The sequence below is a fragment of the Meyerozyma guilliermondii genome, genomic scaffold, assembly GCF_000149425.1.
Source record: "Meyerozyma guilliermondii ATCC 6260 scaffold_4 genomic scaffold, whole genome shotgun sequence".
Lineage (NCBI taxonomy): Eukaryota > Fungi > Ascomycota > Pichiomycetes > Serinales > Debaryomycetaceae > Meyerozyma > Meyerozyma guilliermondii.
The window spans coordinates 727,591-755,459 of record NW_001809797.1 but is presented as its reverse complement, the minus strand read 5'-3'; the positions used below and the strand labels follow the sequence as shown (position 1 = coordinate 755,459).

The following is a 27,869-nucleotide window of genomic DNA, read 5'->3' as shown; positions in this document are numbered from 1 at the left end:
TAGTATCACCTTGCTTATGTGTGGGTGTACAGCTGGATATGAATCATAAATTTTCAACTACTGCTCAAGTTCAACCAAGTACACCCAATTCCTCATGCATATCGACAAGGTGGCCATTTTAGGCTCCGAGACTATTCATGTTGGGTACCGTATCCAGGAACATATTGTCAGACAGACCCTCACTACGAAAGCCTCCTCTACTTATGTGATAATAAGCGACAAGAATATGGCCCAGACCACCGCCTACTCCAAATTGGTGCAAGAATTCAAGGCTGGGCTTAAGGAGTTCCGTCCAGAATCAAGGCTTCTACTTTACAATGTTTCACCTGGCGAAAATAACAAGAGCAGAGAAACCAAAGCCGCCGTTGAGGACTTTTTACTAGAGCTGGGATGTACCAGAGATACCGTCATTTTGGCAGTTGGAGGTGGTGTTATTGGTGATATGATTGGTTTCGTGGCAGCTACGTTCATGAGAGGTGTTCGTGTCATTCAAGTTCCTACCACTTTATTGGCCATGGTGGATTCTTCCGTGGGTGGAAAAACTGCCATCGATACGCCATTGGGAAAGAACTTTATCGGCTCTTTCCACCAGCCCGATTACGTTTTTGTGGATGTGTCTTTCTTGGAGTCTTTGCCTGCCCGCCAATTCATCAATGGAATGGCAGAAGTGGTGAAGACTGCGGCGATATGGAATGAGACTGAATTTTCGAGACTAGAAAATTTCGCCAGCACCTTCTTGAAGGTGGTCAATGCTCCGGATTTAGAGCTTGTTCTGATAAAGGAAGACTTGGTGAAAACGGTGTTGGAGTCAATCAGAGTTAAGGCGCAGGTTGTGTCGTCTGATGAAAAAGAAGCAGGCTTGAGAAACCTTCTCAATTTTGGACACACTATCGGCCAACGCAATTGAGGCCATTTTGACTCCCCAGGCTATTCACGGAGAATATGTTTCCATTGGTATGATTAAGGAAGCAGAATTGTCAAGATACTTGGGTATTTTGTCGCCTGTCTGTGTTGCGAGACTTTCCAAATGTCTTGCGGCATAGGGTCTTCCCCCCTCAGTGGACGACAAGTGGTTCTTGAAGAAGATCGGACACAAGAGACACGACCTTGAATTGGGATTATTGTTGAAAAAAATGGCACTTGACAAGCAACCCCCAAGGAGTAAGATAAACTGTGTGCTCTTAGATACCATCGGTAAATGTTACCAAGAAAAAGCGCACCAAATTTCTCCTGAGGATTTGGGATTTGTGATGACAGACGAGGTTTTTGTTCATCCATTCCCCGAAAGTAAGTCGACTGAATCGACTGTGGTTGTTCCTCCTGGTTCCAAATCCATCTCGAACCGTGCCTTGATTTTGGCCGCATTGGGAACCGGCACTGTCCGCATAAAGAATCTTTTGCACTCTGACGATACCAAGCATATGTTGGATGCCGTTTCTGCGCTTCAAGGAGCCCAGATATCTACCGAGGATGGTGGAGAAACCATCGTGGTTACTGGAAATGGCGGTAAGCTTCTCAGTACAAACAATGAACTTTATCTTGGAAATGCCGGAACTGCTTCTCGTTTCTTGACCACAGTTGCTGCTCTCGTAGAAGTCAGTTCCAATGGTCCCAAGCACGTTGTTCTTACTGGAAATGCACGGATGCAAGAAAGACCCATTGGTCCTCTTGTGGATGCGTTGACAGCCAATGGTTCTTCAATCCAATACTTGAACCGTGAGGGCTCGTTACCTTTGAAGATAGAAGCCGGTAAAAGATTCAATGGTGGAAGAATAGAGTTAGCAGCCACCATTTCTTCACAGTATGTGTCGTCGATTTTGATGGGTGCTCCATATGCTCAAGAGCCCGTCACTTTGTCTTTGGTTGGAGGAAAGCCCATTTCTCAGCTTTACATAGACATGACTATTGCTATGATGAAGAACTTTGGAGTGGAAGTGGTGAAATCCACTACTGAGGAACACACATACCATATTCCAAAGGCAACCTACAAGAACCCTGAGGAGTATGTCATAGAGTCTGACGCTTCTTCTGCTACCTATCCTTTGGCATTTGCAGCTATGACAGGCACTTCTTGTACGGTTCCCAATATTGGCTTTACCTCACTTCAAGGCGACGCCAAATTTGCAGTTGATGTCTTGAGACCTATGGGATGCACTGTTGAGCAAACTGAGACTTCCACCACCGTAGTTGGTCCTCCCCGTGGACAACTCAAGCCTCTTGCGACGGTGGATATGGAACCAATGACCGATGCGTTTTTGACGGCTTCTGTGGTGGCAGCTATTGCCAATAGTTCACAGTCTACTTCAATTACTGGCATTGCCAATCAACGTGTTAAAGAGTGCAACCGTATAGAAGCAATGGTGACGCAGCTAGCAAAGTTTGGAGTTCTCGCAAACGAACTTCCCGATGGAATTGAGATCCATGGTATCGATTACAGAAAGTTGAAGATTCCTCAAGGTAGAGGGGTGGGGACCTATGATGACCATAGAGTGGCTATGTCATTTTCATTGCTAGCAGGAATGTGTTCTCAACCTGTTTTGATTCAAGAAAGATCCTGTACTGGAAAGACATGGCCAGGCTGGTGGGATGTGTTGCACACCAAGTTTAATGCCAAATTGACCGGACATGATGTGCCTTCAGTTCCCAAGACTAAAAGGAACGGAAGGAACAGTATAGTGGTGATTGGTATGCGTGCTTCTGGAAAGACAACTCTCTCACAGTGGTTGGCTTCATTCTTGGGATTCGAATTTTTGGATCTTGATCACCTTCTCGAGAAGAAATTGGGCGTCGACATTCGAGATTTCGTCAAGGAAAAAGGATGGGATGAATTTCGAAAGGAAGAAGCCTTGCTTGCCAAGGAATGTTTCTCCCAGTATCGTCAGGGCTATGTTCTTGCAACTGGTGGTGGAATTGTTGAAGGTGCAGAGGCCAGGGCTTCTCTAGTTCTGTACTATGAAAGTGGAGGAATTGTGTTGCATTTGCACCGTGATTTGGGAGACACCATGACATTTTTGTCTGCCGATACCACTCGTCCAGCTTATGCTGAAGAGATAAAGGATGTTTGGTTGAGGAGAGAAAAGTGGTACCATGAGTGTTCAAACTTTCACTTTTACTCTTCTAGATGCTCCAATGCATCTGAGTTTGGTCGCTTGAGAACATCTTTTATCAATTATGTCAAGATGATAACTGGAATTGAAGAACCAGTCTTGCCTGCAAGAGCTTCTAGATTCGTCAGTTTAACGTTCCCCAATTTGGCACCAGTTAGCGACAAACTTGAGGCTGTTACCGCTGGGTGCGATGCCGTGGAATTGCGTGTGGACCTTTTGGAAGATTATTCAAGTACTTTTGTTGCTGAACAAACAGCCATCATTAGAAAGTACCTCAATATTCCTATCATTTTTACGGTGAGAACGGTTTCACAAGGTGGTAAGATCCCTGATGAGGACCTCGAGACAATCGAGCGTCTCTCGCTTTTGGCAATCAAACTTGGTGTTGTCTACTTGGATCTTCAATTGACATATCCTTCCAAGACAATTGACAAGATTTTGTCTGCCAACGTCTTCACCAAGATCATAGCCTCGTTCCACGATCCCAAGAGAGAGTTTTCATGGAAAGAACCCGAATGGGACAACCGGTTCCAGCAAGCCATCAACATTGGTGCCGATATTGTCAAGCTTGTTGGAAGTGCCCAGCTGGTTCAAGACAACATCGATTTGGAATCTTTCAGACAGCTCCATACTTCGCGGCCATTGATAGCCATAAATATGGGCGAGCAAGGAAAATTGTCGAGAGTTTTGAATCCGGTGCTCACTCCAGTTACCTCGGACACACTCACGGAAAAGGCGGCTCCAGGACAGTTGACGGTTAGTGAGATTAATGGCATTGCAAACCAAATCGGTCTTCTTAGTGCCAAGTCCTTTTGGGTTATTGGTAAACCGATCCAGCACTCGAGATCTCCTCCTTTGCACAATGCTGGGTACAAATGCTTAGGCTTGCCTCACAAGTTTGACAGATTTGAGTCTGACGATGCTAAAAAAGTATTTGAAAAGTTGATGAAGAAATCAGACTTTGGTGGTTTGGCTATCACCATGCCATTGAAGCTCGATATTATGAAATACGTCGATGAACTTTCAGAAGCTGCGAAAACCATAGGTGCTGTGAACACCGTTTGTCTGGTGAAAAAAGATAATCACCAAATCTTTGTGGGAGACAACACCGACTGGGTTGGAATTAGCAACTCATTCGCCAAGTTTGGCGCCTATGGATCCAGTACCCAGTGTGGTCTCGTAGTTGGTGGTGGAGGCACTTCACGAGCAGCGGTGTTTGCTTTGCACCAAATGGGGTGTAAGAAAATCTACATGATCAACCGAACTGCAAGCAAGGTTCATGACATCAAAAAATCGCTTCCTGAAGAATATGGAATCGAAGTCTTGGACAGTGAAGAATTGGTGAACCTGGCCGAACCAGTGACTTTGGCTGTATCGTGCATTCCAGCCGATAAGCCAATTGAGGCTCAATTATTGAAATACTTGGAAACTTTATTAGCCAAGGGAAGTGAAAATAGCCATGGCGTTACTCCTACGTTACTTGAAGCTGCCTATAAACCAAGAGTAACTCCAATCATGGAATTGGCCCAAGACAAGTTCAAATGGACGGTCGTTCCTGGTGTGGAAATGTTGGTGCACCAAGGTGAAAGACAATTCGAATTACATACCGGGTTCAAGGCTCCATACCGGGTGATCTACGATGCCGTTGTTGCTGAATAGCCAAGTAGTGTATATACTAAACGTTCGTATCGTGCATCGCACGGTGCGTCGGAAAATGTCGGACTCCGAACTCCGAATGCGCCCGAAATTTCCTTTTTCTTTTTCGCTCGAAACTCCGCTCCGATGAGGGGAACATCGCCGCACATAAAAAGAAAGTGATGGTGGCAGAAAAGTTTACTTTTTGTGATTTGTCAACTTTGGCAAAATCTTGATTTTTGCATTTTAATACTTGATTTTAGGCCCCGGTACATAACTAGATTGGTGTTGATAATCAGTTAGGGAAACAAGTAAAGGGTCTCGATATAAAGCCGTACACGGCCATCTGATCCGCAGTTACCACACAATAATTTTATCCATTTCAAATACCACTGTCAAGTAACAAATTCAAGACGTTCAAACATTTGAGAATGATCGCATCCATCTCCCGACATCGGTCTTTCACCAACTTGGTGAACACTCTTGGCAAGTCCCATCGCCAATACAGCATATTCAGTGGCGCCCGCCACTTCTTCTTGTCTCGTACAAAGGAACCAGACGCGAGTGACGACTACAACCCATATATCCAGTACCCCTTGGTGACAAAAGACCAACTCAAGAAGATAACCAATGACAAATATAAACTCGACTGCGCGTACGCATCGTATGCGTACCACAGCGATGGCTCCAACCCAACCATACACTCATTGTCCGACTTGACAGAACCAACCCAGCTTAACACCTTGCTTCCTAGACGACGTCCTCATGGCTCGCCTGCGGATACTTTGTCGATCAAAGCAGGCGATGATGCTATGCTCATATCCCCCACAGTCATGGCTATCGCTGATGGTGTGACAGGTTGGGAAACGAAAGACACGAACTGTTCTTCTGGAATCTGGTCTCGTTCAATGGTGGAAACGCTTAGTCGTCTTATGACCGAGTACAAGTTCAATCATGCTCCTCATCATCTCAACAAGAGAGATATTGACGAGATTTTGGACGACTCTTTTTTGCATACTTCCCACTTGATGGACCTTCAGGGTCTCAGTGGCTCATCCACCCTCATATTACTGATGTTGAGCGGAGAATATCTCAAAATGATCAGTATAGGCGACTCTAAGCTCTACATTATAAGAGACGGTGACATTATAGAAACTAACAAAGAGCAAATGATATCTGATCTTTGTCCACAGCAAATTGGAACGCAAACTTTGGGCCAGTTGCCTTCAGAAATGGCGTGGGTTGACTCCATGAAGTTGAAAGAAGGTGACATCATAGTGATGTGCTCGGACGGCATTTCCGACAATTTGTATGAGTGGGAAATTGTACATTATCTCGATGAAAGTTTGAATTTGAAGAAAGATAGCTTGAAAAAAGCTGCAAACAACATTTTGGTCAAAGCGAAGGAAGTCGCCTTTGATGATTATGCTTACACACCTTATAATGAGAAAGTTAATGCACTTCCAGCTGCCAAGTATGGCCACAATGCTAGCACAGGCGGCAAGCTTGATGATATGTCGATCTGCATCGCTAGAGTTGTTAATAATACAAAGTAGATAAACTGTCTTCTTCATACAATGCATTTAATAAATACTTAAATACTAGATATCTCCGAAAAGTATTGTCTCAAGATCAATGAAAGCATTTGTGGAAGTTCATTGATGTTTTTCACCACCACATAGAACTCAAAGGGGAACGAATCCAAATACTTTGTGACTTTCAACGATGTACCTCCATGAGAATCTGGAACGTAGTTCACTTGACTCATATCGAGAATCGACTCCTTTTGGTTTATGCCATCAAGAATGACAAACACAAGCATCACCTTCTTATCACGGGCTTCACGCACAAGTCTCAAGAGACTTTCATGGTCCTCACATACACCATCAGATATGATGATTTGCAACTGCCAGATATCGGTGCTTGTAGAAGCACGAGCTTTCTCAAATAAGTCCAAAGATGTTGAGCAGAGCTTCTTGACGTCAGTCTTCGTTTGCTGAAAGTCAAACCATTGGAATACTTGAGGTCCACTATCTTTAAAGTTGAAAGGCTTTTCGAATGGATGAACAACTTTGACATCCTCACCGAATCTGACGATCGAGATTTCTCCACTCTCAAGCTGGGTCAAAGCTTTAGACACAAGGGCAATACTGTGGAATGCAAGCTCGTGGGAGTTGCTCTCTGTCATAGATTTGGAGTCGTCAACCGCTATCATTATTTGATATTGTCTTTTTGATGGTTTTGTTCTTCTCAACCAAATCTTGTCTTTGCGGAAATCAGAAGCAATATATGGAATAATTCTCTTCATGTTCAACCTCTTTCCTGTTTTGTAGTCACCTTTGAGCTTGGTTGACATAGTTGGTTCCAAAATCAACCTCAACTGCTCACAAAGTCCAGAAGCCAACTCTTGCGTTGCTTGTTCACTTGAAGACCACAATTTCAGTGCAGTTTCATACTCAATAACGGCAGATTGTTCACTAGAAGGTTTTTGGATTTCCATGTTCACCTCTTCCTCGACATCTTCTTCATCCTCGTCCATATCTTCAACCTTGACTTGGTTTTGGTCAGTTTCAAAGATTTGCTCGTTCTTGAAAGTCAGATGGATCCGTCCATCGATGGAATCTTCTTTCTTAGAATCTTCCTCCATCTCAACGTCCTCTTTGACTTCGGGATTCTCGAGTTCTGCACCTTCGTCCTTAGTTGACAATTCTTCTTTGACTTTAACTTCTTCATTTTCTTCTTCTTGATCCATTGCCTTATCTTCGTCTATCTTTTGCACTTGGTCTTTGTCCGCAGAGCCCATCGCCTGAGTATCAGTATCGGCATTGTCACCATCAACATGCTCAAAGTCGTCGGGGTTTTCGTTGGCGGTCTCCTTCAGTTGCTCATCACGCTCACTGGCCTCTTTTATTTCTTGCCTACGACGGTGGAACTCTTTCAACGAATCTCCAAGCTGCTTCAAAGACTCTGAAATTTCATCCTTCACATCGTCGTTAGAATTGCTCGAATCGTCCTTCTGGTCCATCTGGAGTGAAGCACCGCCTGCTGCTCCAACATCTTCATTTTCTTGAGTGTCTTCATTATCATCCCCTTGACCACGATTTCCGCTTTCCTGCTTAACATCAGAATTTATCTCCTCGGTATCATTATCTTGATCAGCACCATCATTACCTTCAGCTTCAAGTTTGGAAGCATTGTCAGCTTTCAGATCCTCTTCAGCGTTCTCGTTCTTGAGTTCTTCACCATCCGAGTTCATATCTTCGTTCGCATCTTCTTCATTCGTAGCGTCTTCATTATCTTCGTCATTCTCAGCATTTTCTTCAACCTCTCCAGTTTCTTCATTTTCCCCTTCTTGTTGGTCATCTTCTTCTTTGCCTTCTTCTTCCATACCTTCCTCCTCAGCAGAGTCAACATTGTCAGGCATTTGGTCGTCTTCCATATCCATGTCGTCGTCCTGCTGTGCTTCTTCGGCTTCCTCTTGCTCACCTTCGCTATCAAGATTGATATCTTCAGGAAGATCCAAGACCTCAGATTCAGGAACATGGTCATCGAGCGCTTCACCATCGTCGTCATTTTTGACTTCATCTTCTTGCTCTCCCAACTGCTCTTCTTCGTTCTCTTCTTCTCCTTCGTCTGAATTCTCTTCACCTTTGTTGTCTGCATCAGGCTCATCCTCCATTTCGTCAGCTTGTGCTTCGTCCTTTGACTTCTCATCCTTATCTTTCGAGTCTTCGTCATTACCCTCAAGATTGTCATCCTGATTCTGTGGAACTTCGTCAGACTCTTTCTCCTTCATCTTATCGTCCTCAACTTGTTCGTCCCACATCTTCTCATCAACTGCATTAGGATCTGAATCGTCCAAATCATCAATCTCTTCGTCCAACTTTTCGTCTTCATCCTGGTCTTGTTCATCATTTTCATCATTCTCCGCCTCCTCAAGTTCTCCAGCCATGTCACCTTCAATATCATGAGCATTGTCTTTTTCTTCGTCCATTTCGTCCTCTTTATTGTCTTTTTCCTTGTTTTCTTCCTGAGCTGCTTCCGCAAGATCTTCTTCGTCGATATCTTTGGTGCTCTCGGCGGCACCAGAACCATCGCCAAGCCCTGTACCATCTTGCAAGTTGTCATCTTGCTTCTGTTCTTGGTCGGCTTGAGGTGAACAGAAACCGTTCACTGCAATGTGGTGAAGACATGTTGCGAGAATATATGTGCTCTTGCTATTCTCAAAGTAATTCGACTTTGATTTAGATAAGAAAGACTGCAAAAGACTTCCATATTGGTCCACCAAAGGCAAGGTGAACTTCACCAATGCTTGAACAATTGCCGAAGTAGAAGCATTATATTCGTGTCTTGAAATCAAGTCCAAAGAACGCTTCATGTATTTGGAAATCAGCGCTGCATTGAGACGTTTGATACTCTCAAAGAGATTTGTTTGCGACTCTTGGAACCATTCTTCTTTTTCCGTGTCGAAAGAATCGTTATTCTCTTTCACGTTCTGAAGTGCAATCAAAATGGCATTTGAAAGGCTCCGCAACACCTTTTCTATCTCTTCCAAAGAGGAGATACTTTCAAGTGAGGTAGAAGACTGGATAAACGATGTATGAGTAGAGTCTGCCAAAAGTATTTGAAGGGTCTTAGCAACAAAAGAAAGACATGGAACATCTTTTTCCAACGAAGTTAATTCTTCAACTGCTCCTTCATGGAATGAAATGTAGGCATCGTTCCACAGAATTGAAGTTTCAGTCAAAATCGTAGATTCGTGAGGAATACGACGCTTTAAATCCAGTGCTTCCATTTGTATCTTGCCAAGCTTTTGCAAGAGTTTGTCCATCTCTGGAGTCAGCTCTAATTGCAAGGAGCTCACAAAGCTGATGAACTTGTCGACCCAGTAAAGATTGAACTTTATGCTCTCCAAATTCAGCATCAAAGAGTTTCTGTGTGTAGCTTTGACAATACTGACTTTTCCGTCATACGTTTCTGAAAGACTTTCGAAACTTTCCTTGTGGTCCATAAACAGCTCGAATGCTCTTGAGAATCTGCCGAGTGGCACTCTAGTTGCCGTTGTGGTGAAAACCAAGTTTTCAATCGCTGCCATGCACTTTTCGACAAATGGTTGTGGTATTTCTTCGTTGCACTCAGAAACCGAAACTCGCAAACGAGGAAGTAAATCCAAAATACGGAAGAAATAGACATCAGAGCCTTCAAATTTGGTGTTCTTGAAAGTGTTAGCAGTTGCTAAAACCAAGCTTGAAGTGGACTGCGCAGCAATGACTTTCGTCTGAAGCGCAACCTTTATGCCCATACTCTTAATATCCTTGATTGTATCACTCATCAATTTACTTTTCTGTGCCTTCAAAGCGGCAATGGTTTTCTTGTTCTCTTTCGTCAATTTCTTCGGAGTCTCATTTCGAAGCTTTTCCATTTCACCAAGAAGCGATGTAGTGTATTCTGTCAAGTTTGGATAAGTTTGTGACTCGAGCATCAGGATGTACTTGCCCATATTTTCCACAACACGGTCAAGTTTCCGGAACCGTGTTGGTCTATCATTCCAGGTTGAGATATTGGTAAGAATAGAATCATAAAAGACATCAGATATCTTTTTGTAGTTTGTAACTTTTTCTCCAACAGTAAGACTTTGATCCACTGGAAGACCCAGCTCGACCAAGGTGGAAATTTGAGAAGCCAATACCGCACGGTACTTTCTAACAATTTTGTAGAGACTGTTGTGGGATCTGCGAGCACTCTGTTTGAGAGCATCAGGGTTGACATCTTTCCATCTAGCAAGCAAAATGACTTCGGAAATGTCCTTTTCAAGAGCCTTTTTCTTCTCCTTGATTGCCTTATCCACCACAGGTACGAATTGCTCGTAGAAACTGATAACGTTTGCCAAAGCGGACGCTATAGGACTGATTTGGTCAATGGTCAAGATATGCTTTTCAAATGAACGGATAAGGTTGAGTCTTATTCCAAACTCACCATAGCTTGTTTGACCCAAGAATGTGTTGAGTGCAGAAACAATCTTGGAGCAAGAATCATGGTCAACTTCCTCAGTTCCAAAAGTTGGGAGTAAGAGTACCTCAAAGAGATAGAACCACCATTTTCCCATTGACGTTTCCAACGTATAATTTTCGTGGTCAAAGAGTGAACTCCATGTTTGAAGCTCAAGCTTTCTCCATGAGATGATCAACTCAACGATAGAATTGACTTGGGTTGCCAACGAGACACCCGAATGGGCATACTTCTCCCATTCAACCAAGTACGTATAGATCTGTTCCACCTTTTGTAACAATTTGGAAACAGAGTATTTGATTGGAAAATTGGCAAATTCTGAGCAGCATCTGGCAATACACTGAAGAGTCAGATGCTCGGGCCATTCAGCAAGCAATCTCATGGTTTCTTTCTTGGTCACATTCACGATTGCAAGGGCTCTCTTAAACTCAAAAGTGGAGTAACCGTGATAAAAGTCAAGCTTCTCATCTCGCTTTTGAGCAGCTGAAATCGAGGTTGATAATTGCAGAATCAATGCAGTAAAGTTACCAACTTCGGCATTTCCGCTAGCAACAGTTGCATGCTTTGAGATGAAAGCGCTGAGTGATGAACCTTCCTCTACTATTTCTTCGAGGTTGAAATCTCTTGAAGCAGAAAAAGCATCCATGTAGTCTTTACTGATTTGATAATAGATTTCGTCAAAAGAATCATTCCGTTTGCTGACTTCTTGATCAGCATCAACCACGTCTTCATGGTCGGGGAAAAGATTTCTAAAGTCATCTCCAATATCTGCAGACTCATCAGAGTACTTGAAAAGACTATTATTCTGGATCTCTTCTTCTTCCGCTTTCAAACGACGCAAAGTCCATCTGTAGTACAAGAACTGGAATGCATTCTGGAGTACCGATTCAACACTGTCAAACTTTCCACAGTTTCTTTGTGTGTAACAAAGTTTGATGAAAAACTTCATGGTTTTCTCAGGAAGCGAAGAGTCTGGCTTTTGCTTCTTCAAGAATGGCCGTAAAGACTCAAACGATGTCGATAATCTGTCTGACGAGATCAAATCATTAATATTGGTAGTCCAAGAAATTGAAGGTACTGGACTAGACTTGTTTTCTGTTTCTATGCTGAGAAGATCAAATCCTAGTTTTAAGCCGCAAACGTAACCACGGAGCAAATCGTTCAAGTCAGAAAACACTGTAAAAGAGTCCCGCAAACGAACCAAGAATCGAGCAGAGTTATTCTGGAACAATCTGGACATATCCAAAAACTTTTCAGAAAATGATTCCGCAGAGTTCAACAAGCCTTTCACCGTTTCCGAGTCGATGTTTGATTTCATAAACGAGTCCCATTCTTCAAAAAGTTGATCTGAAGATGATTCGAATCGGAAGACCTGTGGCATCACGAGCTCACTGTTTAAGTTAGGAATTAATTCTTCACCAATGATCGGTTCATCTCCATAGGATGTTGTACGCAAAGTCTTCCACAGGCTCCGAACTTCTTCAGCAACAGCTTTTTGATGCGCCATAAAGTTGTACGCAATGTGTTCTTTCTGAGCAGGATCAAACGGCGTATTGGGGACATAAAGTTGAATACACCCGCACGAGAAAAGCACCCATGCTTTACCCAAAGAAGACAAGTCTTTTGCTTTCAACGCTGTTCTGACTGCTGGACCAAAGTAGCGATCCACAACGTCAATGAAAAACATCTCTTTAACAGGTAAATCGAGATTTTCAAGACTAAAGTTCTCGGCTGCTTCAACAGTTATGGTGGACAACAAGGCTGCTGAGCTCTCTGATATGACGTCCTTGTGAAGATCTATAATGTGCATGTACCATTGGACCAATAACGCCAGGAAAACTTGGATTTTGTCACGAAGAATGCTCTCAGAATTTTCGATAGAAAGCTGTCTCATCTCAATCATTTCACTGTAAGTTCCGTCCAAAAGTTCACCTGAGCACGAAGTAAAGTTGTCAACCTTGGAGAACAAAGCTTGAAGGTACTTGTCGGTGAACATACCATCAACAAAAGATTCAGAAGTATCGATATTCCAAAGAGTATCAAAGACCGAAGGGTATGGCATCTTGCCGTCACGACTCGACGCAATGAGCTTTATGGTGGGAGCTCTAGCCTTGGTAGCTATTCTGTCATGCAGCGACAACTTGGAGGAGTTATCTGCCATGATAAAGTTGAACAAGAACCTGTATTCTGTTCCAAAATCTTGGGCCTGAAGTGCGTAATTACTCACAGAACTGAGCCTTGTAATTCCATCAAGAAGCAAAGTGCACAAGTCGTTGAACTCACTGTCAGGCACTTCATTGGCGCTCACGTCTCGGAACACTTCCTGGAGCAGACGGGAAAGTTCTTGCATTTGGCTACTGAAAGGAAGGCTTCGAGTAACCAGGTCAAAGTTGTTGGAGATTTCCACTATACGCATAGCTTTCTCCCAAGAACTAGCCGATCCAGGATAGTTACCTCTGGAGCCGTGCCATATCACTTCCATGGACAAACCTGTAGTCATATTGATATCTTGCTCAAAAGACTTCAAGGTGTGTAAAAGAGAAACCACATTCAGAGGCAGCCAGTGACTCTTCACACTATCGTACCATTCTTGAATAAGCTCTTTGTAGATGGGTAGCTTGGATGCATTTTGACCAGAAGCACTTTCGGCAAGACTATTCCATAAAATCAAGAAATTCGAGATGGCTTCGAATGCGCCTGGAACTTTAAACATCGTCGATGGTCCTTGAAAAGCCTCGAAAATAAACGACAACAATTCGTTCATGATTCTGAATATTTGTACCTTGGGGTACTTCTTCAATGTCCTCCCCAATTCAAATGCTGCAGACCTCTCTAAATAAGTGAGATCCTTAGCATTTTTTTCCATTGACGTCTTCAGCAAACTCAAAACAAATTCTCTCGCATGAAGAAGTAATTCCAAAGCTTGAAACAAGTATATCGACTCGCTACCATAAACGTGCAAGTCCTCTTTGTTAAATGTAATGTTAACAAAAGTGTTGAGAAGAGGATTGAGCGGCTGCAAATGTTCGAACTCAGAAAGCGAGAAGCCTTTGCTCTTCAAGTGCTCTGAAAAATCGTTCAAGTATACAACCATCTGTCGATGAGTGTCGATACCTTGCAACAAAGTATACTCTTCAATCATGGAATCGACGTTGAGCTCAAAATCAGCTTCGAAAAGTTTCGATGAGTGAATAGTATCTCTCAATGATTTCAAGTCGTCAGCGGTTTGAGGCGATAAGGCTCCAAGAGATACGCTCGTCATTGACCTCTCCATCACCATGTCATGAAGAACACCCAAATGTCTTGTGGTGGAAAGTTCAGAATGAATACATGCGGAAAGTGGAATGCGTGAAACTCCTGCCTTGTTTTCTTCCTCCAATTTGAGTTTTTCAATTCGTTCTTCCATTTTGAATTTTTCAGTACTGATTTCTTGCTCTTCGACTCCAAGTAAAGAGCGATCAAAGGTGGTCAATCTGGCGTTCAAGGAGTCCAAAAACACTTCAACTCCTCTATTTCTCATAGCTCGAGACAACTCTCCGTATTTTGGATCCGTGGTTAAAAACAACCTAAAGTCAGGATGTGGAGTTATAACTCTTGGTTCACCAAATTCGTTGCTGCATTCATTGATGATCAATTTTCCATTTCTTTCAAGCAAAGAGTTGAGACGATCAAGGACAGACGGACTGCAAAGGTTGGCGTTGTCAAGAATAAGCCAATGGCCGTTTTGGACAGCCTTAACAAGTAAACCGTCAAACCACTCAAATCTGATTCCTTTGGACAGGTTGATTTTGTTGGAAATTTCCCGTCCTCTAGCTGCTAAGTGTCCAAGTTCTAGACTTTCTAAAGCTGATAACAATTGGTCGAAATTGGTAGTATCATACTGAGACTGCTCGAGATTCTTCAACAAATTAGCTATTGAAGAATTTTTGGTGTTAGTCAAATCTGATGCTAACAATGATTCGTGCAAGAAAGGAATCACTTCGCCAATATAGTTATTGACAGCTTTTGTCAAGTCAACCTGTTCAAAGCCTCCCAAAATATCAGTGCTATCGACATCATTATTCATGGCAAATATGTCGACTTTCCGTCCAAGAATTGATCCAAGAAATTTGACAATGCTTGTCTTACCAGAACTGCTGGGTCCTGTGAGGATGAGCGGTAAATTATGTACAACGCTTCGAAGTGCTGATTCCATTACCTCAAAGTTACATTGCAAGGGAAGAAGGTGTTCATCCGAACGATACTGGACAGGTTCACTTCTTGCTAGAGCACAACCTCCGGCTTGGAGAAAGGTCTCGGTCAAGTTGTAGTACTTATCGCGCCTCTTCAGAGGTCCAAAAACCTCTTCAAAGCAAGCTCGGGCCATGTTCTGATCCTTACTGGTTCTAAACCTCTGGCACACTATCATGTTGAGAAAGTCGCTTGGTGTTATATCATCGGCAAGGTTTCGAGATGAGTACATATCCAACCACCGGAGTGTATCACGAAGATTAAATTCCCAAGGACCACCACTTTGTCCCCATTTCTTCTCGATCACAACTTCCTTCTCAATTCGTGATATCACATCGATTATTCCCTTGGAGATTTTGGGGTCAATTGAAGGATACAAGTGTTTTGCAATAAGTGTCAAGTCTTCAGCTTTCAACGTATCGACGTAGACGACTGTGAACCGATTCACGAACGATTTGGGAAGTCCCTTTCTTCCACCTCCTTGAGCCTGAGGATTCTGAGCTGCAAAAACCGTAAACTTTTCATGGCGAGGAAACGACCGTCCCAATTCTGGAATGTAAGCGGTTCCTCTATGATCAAGACAAGCGTTCAAACCTTCTAAAACGGACTGCGAAGCCAAGTTCATTTCGTCAAGTAAAACCCATTCGCCATGTTTCATGGCTCTCAAAAATGGGGCATCTCTCCATACAAATTCGCCTGCCTTTCCACCTTCAGTAGGAACGTCCGATCCAAAGAGATCCACAAGATCTGTTTGTTCAGACAAGTTGATTCTGATCAAAGGATTACCACTGGCTTGTGCTAAAGCCGAAATCAAACTGGTTTTTCCAACTCCAGGACTACCTTCCAATAAGATAGGTTTCTTGACTTGCATGCCTCGTAAGACTCTCATGGCATTTAAGGCAGTAGTTGGAGCGTGCAAAGCAAATGGCTCAGTCAATGATGGAGATTGGTTTTTTGGGATTCCAAAATGGCCGATTTTAATATGCGATTCAGTAATTTGAAGCTCAAGGTTTCCTTCGGTTTCAAATTTGCAACCAGCAAGTTCTGAAAGCTTCTCTATACAGCTTTGTTTCTGGAGCATTAAATTGTGCTCGTTGGTTGCAAGAAAAGAGGTATTGTTAGTTCCCAAAGAGTCCACAAACACCATCAACGAACCATGGTATAAAGCACTGGGAGGATCTAATTGAGCATGATTTATGAATGCCACCCATGCGAGAATGTCACGAAGCGAGATGACTCCACTGCTTATTCTTCCACCACCAAAGGTCATGGCATACCATTTTGCAAACTCTATAATTGGCGAACACAATTGCTTGAAAGGAGTGTCGAGTCTTGACTGAACAATCTGAAGTGTATCATTCATGTCTTCCATTGATGGAACCCAAATCTCGGTGAACCGGTTTCTCAAAGCTGGAGAAAGCTCCTTCTTTCCGTAGTCTCCACCAGGATTCATGGTTGCTAGAAACTGGAAACCACTGGAAGCGTAGATGGGTTCCACCTCGGTTCCTTTTTCGGCAAGAAGTAAAGATCTTTCTGGTTCAAGTACCGAGTTCAATCTCTCGAGAACCGAGTCGTCTGCCAACGAGATTTCATCCAAGAGAAAAAAGTCACCAGACTTCATTGCTTGTACGAGTGGTCCATCACACCATTCGAACAAGTTGGTGAGGTCATGTCTCAAACGTTTAATTTCAGAACGTTTTTCCTCGTCAACTTTTTCCTTAGGCAACGAATCATAAACTGCTAGTAAACTGCCTATCAGATCATCGCTTGGTGCCATTCCATTTTGCAGAAGAACCTCCTGTAGAATACTCGTCAAAGCAGCATTAGTTCCCTTCTTGTTTCTCACTGGTCTTTGTGCACCCAAAAGGTCACTGGTCTCAGTATTCTGATGTGCGTTCACTGTAACTAGGCTCTTTCCTTCAAAATGAGCCAATATTTGACATACAGTAGTTTTTCCACATCCAGTCTCTCCCACGAGTAAAAGTGGCTCGTTGTACTTCATGGACGTAGCAACAAGAACAGCAAGTTTACGCATGCCTTTGGTCCATACAAGAGAACTCTCAGACTGCAAAAGAAGCTTGTTCTCTAAGCTCTCATAGTACGAATCCATATCCAACTTCACTCTCATAACTTTTTCAAGAATACGTGTAACTGTCTCTCGTTCTTCTGGAACTCTCACTCTCTCCGCTAAGATCATGTATCCGTGGGCAGCGAGTTCTTCATAACCTACAGCCCCACGAAGGGCCCATCTGAACAAATCTCGCAATGTAGCGAACGAGTTTTTTTGTTCGAAAAGCCTGGTAGACTGACGCTGTACTGAAAGCTGTCTGTATACCTCAACTATCTTCTTGCTATAGCTGGGTGCAATTTGACATCTTTCCGTCAAAATGGTCTCGAGTTCATCCTGAGGAATATCGTCGAAATGCAACTCGAGAAATCTGTTCTTAAAAGCTCTTGAGAGAATCTTACGTCCACCATAAATTCCTGGTGGATTTTGGGTTGCAAAAAGCATAAAGTCAGGATGGGGATGAACGACTTCTTGAGTCTCAGGGATGAAAAGCTCTCTATTATCGTCCAAAAGACGATTTAAAGCTTCTAAAACGTCTGTGGGAGCAAGGTTTAACTCATCCAACACAATCCAATGTCCGTTTTTAAGAGCTTCAACTAAAATTCCCTCTTTGAAAACGAGCTTTCCATCAACCGCAACATAGGTACCCAAGTACTCCTGAAGATCTGTATGTTCGTGGTTATTGATTCTGACAAACTTGTGCCCAGAGATGTTTGCCAAGTACTGAATCATGGATGTTTTACCGGCCGAGGTAGGACCCTGTATTAAGACTGGAAATCGCTTACCACTCGTAGCTCTCACAAGATTCAAGATGTTCTTTTCAACGAATGGAGTAATGATATAATGTGGTTGGGGAATGATATCGAACGATCCTTGGGGGAGCCAGTAATGTTTGAACTGTACGTATTTGTCGGTACCATTCGAAGGGTCTGGAGGAGTTTGACGCATAACAGAATTGGAATTCTTCAACTTTTCGATGGTATATTGCTTGATCAAAGGATGTAAAATGGCCTCTGACTTTGAATCCAAAAGAGTCAAAAACGACATGCAAAAGCCTTCGTATAAAGATCGCCTTACTCCATAGATATTGACGATATCCGACACATACAATAAAGTTCTTGTCAAAGTTCTGATGCTGAAATGTGGTCTTTGGTTTGCACCATCGACTATCTGGTTACTATCAGCTAGTTTTTTGGCTGATAAGTACAACTCCGCAATATCATTGCCGAGCCATTCATCGGTGACGGAGAATCTGCCCACATACTTATCGATGATAGCAAGCAAATCCTGAATATCACTGTCTGGCGAGTGAACATATATCTCGCTGAATCTGGATCTTATACTCAAAGGCAAGTCTCTCTTTCCAATATCAGTTGAAGGGTTCATACAAGCAAAGATGCGAAACTCCGGATGAGCATTTATGGAGTTGATATCTCCCTTTTCGGTTAACAAGAGAGACCGTTCCTCCAACTTGTCAGTTATGAGATCAGCTATGCTCTCAAGGGTGTCTGGAGAAGCCAAGTTTATTTCATCAAGAAGAAGCCATTCTCCGTTTCTTACTGCTTTGACAAGAGAACCTTCAACAAAGTCGAAAACAAAAGCATCTTCAAGCGATGAAGAGTGAGTTTCAAAGTTTCTTGCCTTTTCTTCAAAAGCACACCACCTTTCAAGTAGGTGAACTTTGTCTTTGATCTCAAGCTTCCGCTTCTTTTTGGGGGTTTCATCTTCACTTCTTTCTGGTTCTTGCTTCTGAAGAACATCTCGTGCCATTTTTACAGACTCAAGCCATAATTTGACAACGTTTTTCCACTGTCCCTTGTTGAAACACTTATTCAAGACATTAGAAAACCGCTCGTTTTTCTTTTTGGAAAACGTACTGGAAAATAATTCTTCAAAAGTTTCTTGGAGTGGTAAAGCCATTATCTTGGATGTCACTGGCTTGTAACCACCAAGTAAGTCACTGGATTCGGTCTGCTGAGAAACATTGATAACTGTGATTTTCTTGTTCATAAGTTTGGCCATTTGTTGCACAACGGTGGTTTTACCTGTACCCGTTTCTCCCACCAAAAGTACAGGCTCAGTCATCAGTAACGCAGCACCAATTTGCTCCATTAGTCTGAGCGAGTGGTTTGTTCGAGCAAAAGAAGCTGCATTAACACTCTTGGTTGATTTTCCAACACTGTCTTTCTTGAGGGTGGCTCTTCCAATTGTTAGGTGGTGGTCTCCATTATTGTATGCTGGAACATGTTTCGACAAAAACAAATTTACTCTGGAAGTGGGTATTTCGAAAACCTCACCAATGGTGTTAACAATTGGCTCTAAAGCTTTTTGCTCAGTCAAGGCACTTCCAAAGCAGTCGACAACTTCTGCAAACACATTATCATAAGTAGATGATTCAAGAACCGAAGACGTCATTTCATTTTGGAGAATTTTGTTGCATCTCGCACATAGTTTCATGAGATCACGAATAGAAACTATACGAGGATTTGAACCCTTGTTCAACGAGATAAATGCATTTGATGAATATAGCTGGACAACTTCGTTGAACGCCCGTATGAAATATGGTATCAAGTCGGTCAAAAGTGGGTACTTGGCTTGAATTATATCCTTGAGATTTTTATCGGAAGGTGTCTCCACTGGCACCAAAGTCCAGTTTCTAATACCTATCATGTCGGGAATATTTTTCGAGTCACTTGTTCTGATGGTTGCAATGATTTGAAACCCATTAGCGGCCCTTATCACCTCGCCTCGAGAAGGAATTGAGAGCTTTCTGTTCTCAAGCAATGGTAACAAGACAGAAAGAACTTCTGTGGGTGCTCTATCGATGTCCTCGATGAGAAGCCATTTTCCTTCACGAACGGCTGTAGTCAATACTCCTGCTCTCCATTCGAACGAGCCGGGTTTAGGGCCCGATGTGTAAGTTCCAAGAAGAATTTTTGCATCTGTTTGGTCTCCCAAATGCACTTTTACAATAGAATCATGGTATCCCATTCTCTTAGCAAGTTGGTTAACCAAGTAGGTCTTTCCTGATCCTGCCGCTCCATAAAGAATTACTGGCTTGTTCATGAGGATATGAGAAGTGACGTTTCTGATGACATTCAATGCCTCTTTAGTTGGAACAAATGAGGTATCAGTGGTGGACTTCATATCTGAAATGGAATGCTTGGGAATGAGCCTTCCACATACTAAATGAACCAAGGAACAAAACTCTGATTCCTGGATTTCGATGCAAATTGTTGACGATGATACTTTCTCAGGAAGATTCATGAATCTATTAAGTCGCTTGGCTTCCAAGAAATGAAAATATTTGAAGTTGATGGAATGGTCTCCTTCAAGGGATCCTATAGGGTTCTCTATCTTGTCGAGCATAACTTTTTGCGCATGTTCCGATGAGTTGATATAACGACAGAGGATCATAGTTGCTAGATATTTCGCAACCTGCGCTCCTGAGCTGTCAATGTTGATAATTCGATGCAAAATTTCGGGATCAATAAAGTGCTTAAAACGAGGAGCATCATGGTCGATTAAACGAAGAAATGCAATTAAAATATACTCCAATTCGGCAATGCTAGACTCCTTTGCGTTTTCTTTTAGCCTGTCAAAGAAGTTTGCTTTGGAAATGAAATCTTCAATCAAATTTAACGACTCTTGGTGAACTCCAACCAATCGAGTCAATGCGTTGACAACAATCACACCTTCGATGACAGGTTTCAGTTCACCAATGCTTTTACAGTAGTCCGCTTCTATCAGAGGATCATCGATCCAACGGCAAATCAAGTCTAAGAACACTGGTTCGTATGCATAAAGTGCTCCAAAAGTATTAGCTGGGTGCAATGCGTCGACGGAAAGTCGTCTCAAATTGTCATTAGCAGATTTTTTAGGGTCAAAAGCCAATGGCTGTGAAGTCTTGACTCCACTTTTCAAGTATGCCTTATAAAACCTTTGACAGTCATCTAATGGCAACTGGATAGAGTGATCCATGGTTGACTCCACTAAATTTTCAAAATGAGAATAAATCAGAACCCGATGAGCATCGGCCTATATGCAGTATTTTGAATTTATAGGCCAAAATTAGTGATAAGTGAACTATGCGAAGTACTAAAACAGAATGATGGTACCAGTATAGCTATCAATGGCCTTTGCTAGGTTGATGGTTTATGTTTCTTTGGTGGCTCACATCATAGCGTTTCCTTGTACCTTCGCTTGTGTAATCAGCCTGGCTAGCTCAATGGCTAGAGCGTGTGACTTTTAATCACAAGGTTGCGGGTTCGACCCCCGCGTCGGGCTGTCTTTTTGCAGATTCAGCCAATACTGAGAGGCATACCATACGAAACAAGTACAATCTCTTCCAGAATATTTTTTTATGTTTAGAATCACTAATATCATTTAGCTTGTATACTAATTTTTCCATTCATTTTTTCTTTTATTCCGGACACATAATACTATATTTTAGTTGGCTCTGAAGACAATCTTCTGGCCGCTTACCTTGTTATCGTGCAACAACTGCAAAGCTTCGTTAACGCTTTCCAATCCAGGCTTGATGACCTTCAAGTTTGCAGACTTGATCTGAGGAATGTATTTAGGAAGTTCGTTCAACCAGTAGTCAAGATATCTCTTGGTAGAAACATGGTTGGTAGGGAAGTCCATACCCCAAATGCTAAAGGCATCACCTGTGGCTCCGTACATGAGTGTCTTGTGGTAAGATACCGATCTGGAAGAATCTGTCTTGATTTGGCTCTTGTCGAGCATAAGCAAGTTGTCGAGTTCAACATGCTTTGAATTGGCGGTTGCATCATAAGTTTTTTGGAAAGTGTCAGTGTTGGCAACGGTGTCCAAAGCATAAGCAATGGAGTCGCCAGCCTCACTCTTGATAGCTTCGACCACATTCGAATCGTTGTAGTCAAAAACAGCATCTGCTCCAAGGCTCTTCAAGTACTCATGGTTCTTCTTTGAAGCAGTGGTAATGACCTTGAGACCAAATGCCAACTTGGCAATTTGAATTGCCAAAACACCCGTGGCAGTGGCACCTCCCCAAATAAGAATAGACTTACCTTTGTTGGCCAGAACATCTTTGTTAATGTTCATCAAACCAGCAAACGACAAAACCACCGTTGACAAACCCAAAGTGACGGAAGCAGCCTGTTCGAAATTGGTGATTTTGCTACCTTCGTAATCGCCCACCTTCAATTCTGCATCCTTCACAATATTTTTGTCGTATTTGATGGTGAATCCAGGAACGGCAGCAACATACTCTGCAAACGCCGAATTGTCCTTGTTGAAACCTCCGTGCATAGTGACAGAAACAATGTCACCCACTTGGATTCCAGAGACTTTGGAACCTACTTCTTCAACATATCCACTGGCATCAGAACCAGAAACATTACCAGCAAATTCGGGCGAATTGTGTTTCCAGTCGGTTGGATTTGCAGCATAAGCAATTGGCTTGATTAAGATTTGATCGTCTCTAATAGTTGGTTTGGGAAGGTCCTTGATTTCCGTCCAGTTGTTTTCTGGGTTTCCAGTAAGTACTGCTGCTTTCATATTGAAAAGTTGCTGGCAAGTGCGCCAGGGTGCTTATTTATAAGTGTGGATGCGGTGCTAACAAATACGGTCAGGTGCGCTAAGCGCGAAACCGGGGAGGCTCCCCGATAACTCCGGCCCAACGTCTGTCAGCGAACGGTTGCGCGACCAATAAGCGAAAAATGTAAGCCAAAAATAAGCCGAAAAAGTCAGCCAAAAATGTAAGCCATAATTGTGGTGAATTAATAAGCGGTGCAATATCGACAGAATATGGATGAACATCTTTTTCAAAATTAGCTTTTCTACATACTGCAGTCCTTTCAATTAGTCTCATTAAGGTCAAAGTGCGGCTGTACTTGCTTAATTTAAGTTTGGTTTCTAAGTAAATTGCAAACAAATTGAATGTAGCACCGAATCCATCTAGCCATAATTTCATAAGCAAGTTTCTCCCTATACAATTTAGTCACCATTGGCTCATCTAGGTGGTAGTGTATTCACGGTCTTAAGATCAAAGCAATTCTATTAGTTTCCATCGGCAAAAGTTGCAAGCTTTAAACTGAATAGGAGGAGCAAGTGATAAATAAGATTAACGTTAGACTTGCTTGCTGGGCAGAATGATCTGGAATTAGATCCGGCTAGACTTTGTATTCTAGCGACTGTAAATCTTCATGCCAATCTTCAAAAACCACTATTTGTGGTTCATTCCTAAGAGCCCTGGTAGTGCTTACCAGAATTGGTTCTGTACGCAATAGTTCCAAAATTATTAAGACTTCGCACATTTTTCATTTCTCTCAATTGCTGCAAAATATCAGAATATCATCATTTTTTTTGAAAAGCAAATGCAATGCTGACTTCTTAATGAAAGTTCCATGTTGATTTGCAACCGTTCACCTCGAATGTTCAGCAATCCTCTTATTTATAAATTTTTAGTACTTTTACATAACCGGTATATGGCTGCAAATTCTACCTTCAACGAAAAAATTAGTGTATTAGGCTATAAGCAGCTTCAGTCCACGACCAAGCATTAGTTAGCAGGTTCGCCGGCACCAACTTTGGGCTGTCTCACCCGGTTACGAATCAAGTGACAAACTCCAGACGCAATGATACTAACACCAAGCATTAACACCAACATCATATTGGAGTCTCTGTAGAGTCTCTTTTGGTCCTCGGGCCATCCTCGGTACAAAGCATAAGTAGCAGTGACGGAACCCAAGTTTCCAAGTCCACTGACAAGAGCTGCACTAACAGCAGTTCCAACGTCACCGTAACGAGGTTGGAAGATTTCCGCCAGCCACGACATACAGATGGGAACGGTAGGACCAAGACCAAACCCAGCAATGAGCAAACCACCATATTTGTTCCAGGAACCATGAGCAAAAGTCGTTACAAAAAGTCCAGTCATGATGATGACACATGCGAACGAAAAGATAGCCGCTCTCAAATGTTTGTAACGGTCAGCAAAAGGAGTCATGATCAAGATTCCGCCGAGGTCAAAGAGCCAGATTGGAGCGTAAAGCAACGAGACTTGAATCGAGGTAAGACTAGGGTTGTTGGTGGCTATGATGGTAGAACCGAAAACTGCCAAACCGAACCCAGTTCCAACCACTCCAAAGTACATGATGATCAACGGCCAAATTCTCAAGTCGGTGATGATTTCCACCACGCTTTTCCAGGTCCACCGTACCATGACATACCGTTCTTCAATATCTTGGCGATGAAGGTCTTTCTCATATCCTTTCAATGGGTAGGTTGGTGTGATATATTTGAGCCACTTGTTGGTGGTTTGGGGCACATTGGCAGCTTCTGGTCTATCTGGGAGCCACCACAACAACGAAATACCCACGGCAATGGTGATAACTCCATATACAAGGTACATCCATTGCCAGCCAGTATAGCCTCTAACTCCATCCATTTTCTGGAATCCAGCACTAACAAGTCCAGCAACCGCTGCCGATATCTGAGCTGCGGTGAAGTAGTAGCCGATTCTGCGAGTCAGGCGTTCATTGGGGTACCACAAGGAAACATAGTAACTCATACCTGGCCATGTACCGGCACCAACCATACCTGAAATGAACCTCACAGCAATAAGACCTTGGCTATTGACGAGGACATGGTAGCAAGCGTACACCACACCAACAGTGATGACAATACGAGCAAGCCAAGTTTGAGGACTAACTTTAGTCATCACCAAATTCATGGGCACATCGAAAATAATGTACCCCACATAATAAAGGGCTGATGCTGTAGAAACATCCTTGGAAGAAAGGTTCAAGTGTTGCGATAACGAGTGACCAGATTCAGCATTCATCGTAAGGGTCAACCCATAACAATTGGACCCGAAAGAAGTAAGAAAATATAAGCACCATAAAGCTGGAATGATTCTGTAGTCTAGCTTGCGGTAGATACGATCCAAGTTTTTTGAACCAGCGGAGGAAGATTCCAACGAGTGATCTTCTAAATCTTGAATTTCCAGGTTTGATTTGTCTTCGGACATTGATGGAAAGTCACTGGGAGTTGGCGTTCTTATATAGGGCAGAAGAAAATGTTGGATCGATGAGATAAAATTCGTTGAGTCGCGATGACTCGGAGTCATCTGAGTCAGAGGGCAGTCGCGACTCCTGCAACCAATTACGGTGCGATAAAAGATGAAAAAGGAAGAGAAAAAAAGGGAAAGAAAAGAAAAGGAAAGGAAAAGAGGGAAATAAGAGAACATTATATATAAAGCTTTAATTCACTCAGGGCTATCCCGTCATAATGGTCAATTTTAACTTTCATGAGTAGTTATCGCTGCAGTTCATTCCATCAAGTCTAGCCGCATCAGCCGCTGACTATAGCCTCTCTCTTGTTTTCTCTCTTCTTCTCGTTGTTTGTTGCTCGTTTTTTCTCGTATTTGCTCGGTTGTATTTGTCTTGTCGCCGGCCCTCGGCTCAGATGCCGCTGACGAAACCGTTACGTAACCGCATGTGACGCGGCTGCTGGTCCTCGGATGCTAATTTGTATAAGTATCGGCCGTTGCAGCAGATTCCACAGTTTATTTACCGTGCCGATGAGCTTGGAAATCACAAATTTTGAAGGCATGTCACTCATGGAAAAAAGATTTGCCGTCGTTAGCAAAGGCAATGACGTTTTCGAAGGAGTACATCCTCTTGAGCCATTTCAGGAGGGAACCCGAGGAACTTATGGAGGTGAATTTGTCACCCAGGCTTTGTTAGTTGCTTATGAAACGGTGGAGGATCCTGAATTTAGCCCACACTCCTTCCACCTGTACTTTTTGAAGGCGGGAAGTAACAAACTGGTGATGAGATGGGTGGTTAAACGTACTAGTGATGGACGCAATTTTTGTAACCGGCTGCTTCAAGCATACCAATCGGAAACCAATGTGTTATGTTTTGAATTCGTGGTTTCGTTTGCCCGTAAAAACAGCATCAAGCAACGCAAACTTGAATATTCACAACTTTCAAACCCAGATCCCAAGACAGCAGTGCCAATTGATTTTCTGTCAAAACCCCAATATTTCTTCGACAAGTACTACGATTCACTCGACGACTTGCCCTATGTTTCCCATACCCACGACTTGTTGCACCACGCCATTCCTGAGGAATATATGTCTACTGGTTGGCAAGCTGAACAAAAGATCATTGGTGAAAAACTGTTTGGATTCTTTTTCCGGACAGCCGACGATTTGAAAAACGTTCAGAACAAGACGAAGGCAGCTCTGTTGAACTTGACTTTTGCTTCAGATTCGTTCTACTTGGCTACACTTTGTGTGGCTCTCGGGCTTCCTCTCAGCAGAGAAAACACATCCTTCTTCAGAGTCAGTTTGGACCATGCTGTGTGGTTCCACGACGACGACTACGATCCTACAGAATGGCTATTCTTGGACTACAACTTTTCCAGACTCAGCAACAACCGGGTGTTGTGCCACGGCAGAGTCTACAATAGAAAGGGCCTGTTGGTGGCCAGTTTGGTCCAGGAAGGACTTGTGTATTTGCCTCGACAAATGTTGGAGAGGGCCAACGGAGCAAACGGAGGCAACGGGGCCAATGGAGGCTTCAAGTTGTGAGCATGCAACTGAGATATGAATTGATAGATAATAAAGGAAACCACTGAGTAGTTGCAATTTCGCGAACTTACATATATTCATATGCATTCACACCCAGACACCCGCTACACTGTGGGGTACATCTTCAGCTGCCAACTTTGTTTCCTCATCATGACACTCGACGTCGAATTCGATCTAGGGATCAAAAAGATTGGAGACAACAAGTGGGTAGGTAACAAACCCTTGGAGAAGCCGAATCCATTATCTAGAGGTGCCTATGGTGGAAATATAGCCGGCCAGGCACTTTTGGTTGCAATAAAACTGGCTCCCGAGGGCTTTACTCCTCACTCTTTACACTCATTATTCACGAAAGCAGTCGATGACACGACACCGGTGGTGTGGGAAACCGATGAGATCCACAATGGCAAAAGTTTTTGCAGTAGAACTGTCAAGGCATTGCAAGATGGTACCATCAAGTACCTTGCCAATGTGCTGTTGACCAAACGCAATTCGTTTAACGAAGCCAAGAATTTGTATGACGAGTGGGCCCGCAACCATAAAGAAGGAGACGAAGACGACGATCCACCTTCTCTGAAACCGTTTCGGTTTTTTGTACCCTATCCGGAATGGCTCAAGAATCACTCACCGGAACTGTTAGAAGTGCTGGATTTTGGCTGCAATAATGCCGTGTGCAAGATTTCTCCGGAATTCGTCAGCTTAGATTTGACCAAAGACGAGGATCAGGCCCGTTCCAGCGACAGAAGACAGGCATGTTACTTGCAATGGGGTAACGATGGAGAGGTGAAATTTACCGATCCAGCGTTCCAATTTGTCGGATTGGGCATTTTACTGGACTCGATCTTCCTCACCAGAATTGCACGGGTTCTACGGATTCCTCACTTGGATCATTCCCAAAGACTCCAGTATGTTTCTCTCTCTCTTGACCATGTCATATATTTCCACGATGCAGACTTTGACTCCACAAAATGGATGGGATTCGCGTTCAAAGCCACTCGGATTGCCAACGGCAGGGTGTTGCTCGAGGGAGAATTGTATAACCTGGATGGAAGACAAGTGGCTACGGTCTTCCAAGAGGGCTTGGTGTACTTCAATGGATTTGAAGAAGGTGCCAAGTTGTGATAGTAGAGAAGAGATGTAGAGAGAGATGTAGAGATGAATAGAGAAGACATATTACAGGTCATTGATTGCTAATAGTTCTTTTCCCAAATTTTGTCTGGTTTTTTTATCTTACTTGTTC

At 43.0% G+C, this 27,869-nt stretch overlaps 8 protein-coding genes and 1 non-coding gene across 9 annotated transcripts; 6 read left to right on the top strand and 3 right to left on the bottom strand. All coding sequences in view use genetic code 12, as the record gives it.

The window, feature by feature from the left end:
* Positions 1-94: 94 nt before the first annotated feature.
* Positions 95-907, top strand: PGUG_03671 (3-dehydroquinate synthase; the record flags this gene model as incomplete). Its single annotated transcript, XM_001484240.1, has 1 exon — positions 95-907. The coding sequence occupies one exon, from the start codon at positions 95-97 to the stop codon at positions 905-907; it is 813 nt and encodes a 270-aa protein (XP_001484290.2).
* Positions 908-1,133: 226 nt separating this feature from the next.
* On the top strand, positions 1,134-4,766 carry ARO1 (Aro1p; the record flags this gene model as incomplete). The annotated part of the gene is made up of 1 exon (XM_001484239.1): positions 1,134-4,766. One exon carries the CDS (start codon positions 1,134-1,136, stop codon positions 4,764-4,766), a length of 3,633 nt encoding a protein of 1,210 aa, XP_001484289.2.
* A 407-nt stretch (positions 4,767-5,173) lies between these two features.
* PTC8 (Ptc8p) lies at positions 5,174-6,298 on the top strand (the record flags this gene model as incomplete). The annotated part of the gene is made up of 1 exon (XM_001484238.1): positions 5,174-6,298. One exon carries the CDS (start codon positions 5,174-5,176, stop codon positions 6,296-6,298), a length of 1,125 nt encoding a protein of 374 aa, XP_001484288.2.
* A 38-nt stretch (positions 6,299-6,336) lies between these two features.
* Positions 6,337-21,030, bottom strand: MDN1 (AAA family ATPase midasin; the record flags this gene model as incomplete). The annotated part of the gene is made up of 1 exon (XM_001484237.1): positions 6,337-21,030. One exon carries the CDS (start codon positions 21,028-21,030, stop codon positions 6,337-6,339), a length of 14,694 nt encoding a protein of 4,897 aa, XP_001484287.2.
* Positions 21,031-21,263: 233 nt separating this feature from the next.
* PGUG_06048 lies at positions 21,264-21,336 on the top strand. The gene has a single exon. It is a non-coding gene; the product is annotated as a tRNA-Lys (tRNA).
* A 162-nt stretch (positions 21,337-21,498) lies between these two features.
* On the bottom strand, positions 21,499-22,590 carry PGUG_03667 (zinc-binding alcohol dehydrogenase family protein; the record flags this gene model as incomplete). The annotated part of the gene is made up of 1 exon (XM_001484236.1): positions 21,499-22,590. One exon carries the CDS (start codon positions 22,588-22,590, stop codon positions 21,499-21,501), a length of 1,092 nt encoding a protein of 363 aa, XP_001484286.2.
* Positions 22,591-23,593: 1,003 nt separating this feature from the next.
* Positions 23,594-25,282, bottom strand: PGUG_03666 (uncharacterized protein; the record flags this gene model as incomplete). The annotated part of the gene is made up of 1 exon (XM_001484235.1): positions 23,594-25,282. One exon carries the CDS (start codon positions 25,280-25,282, stop codon positions 23,594-23,596), a length of 1,689 nt encoding a protein of 562 aa, XP_001484285.2.
* A 273-nt stretch (positions 25,283-25,555) lies between these two features.
* Positions 25,556-26,632, top strand: PGUG_03665 (acyl-CoA thioesterase; the record flags this gene model as incomplete). The annotated part of the gene is made up of 1 exon (XM_001484234.1): positions 25,556-26,632. The coding sequence occupies one exon, from the start codon at positions 25,556-25,558 to the stop codon at positions 26,630-26,632; it is 1,077 nt and encodes a 358-aa protein (XP_001484284.2).
* Positions 26,633-26,713: 81 nt separating this feature from the next.
* Positions 26,714-27,751, top strand: PGUG_03664 (uncharacterized protein; the record flags this gene model as incomplete). The annotated part of the gene is made up of 1 exon (XM_001484233.1): positions 26,714-27,751. The coding sequence occupies one exon, from the start codon at positions 26,714-26,716 to the stop codon at positions 27,749-27,751; it is 1,038 nt and encodes a 345-aa protein (XP_001484283.2).
* Positions 27,752-27,869: the final 118 nt, after the last annotated feature.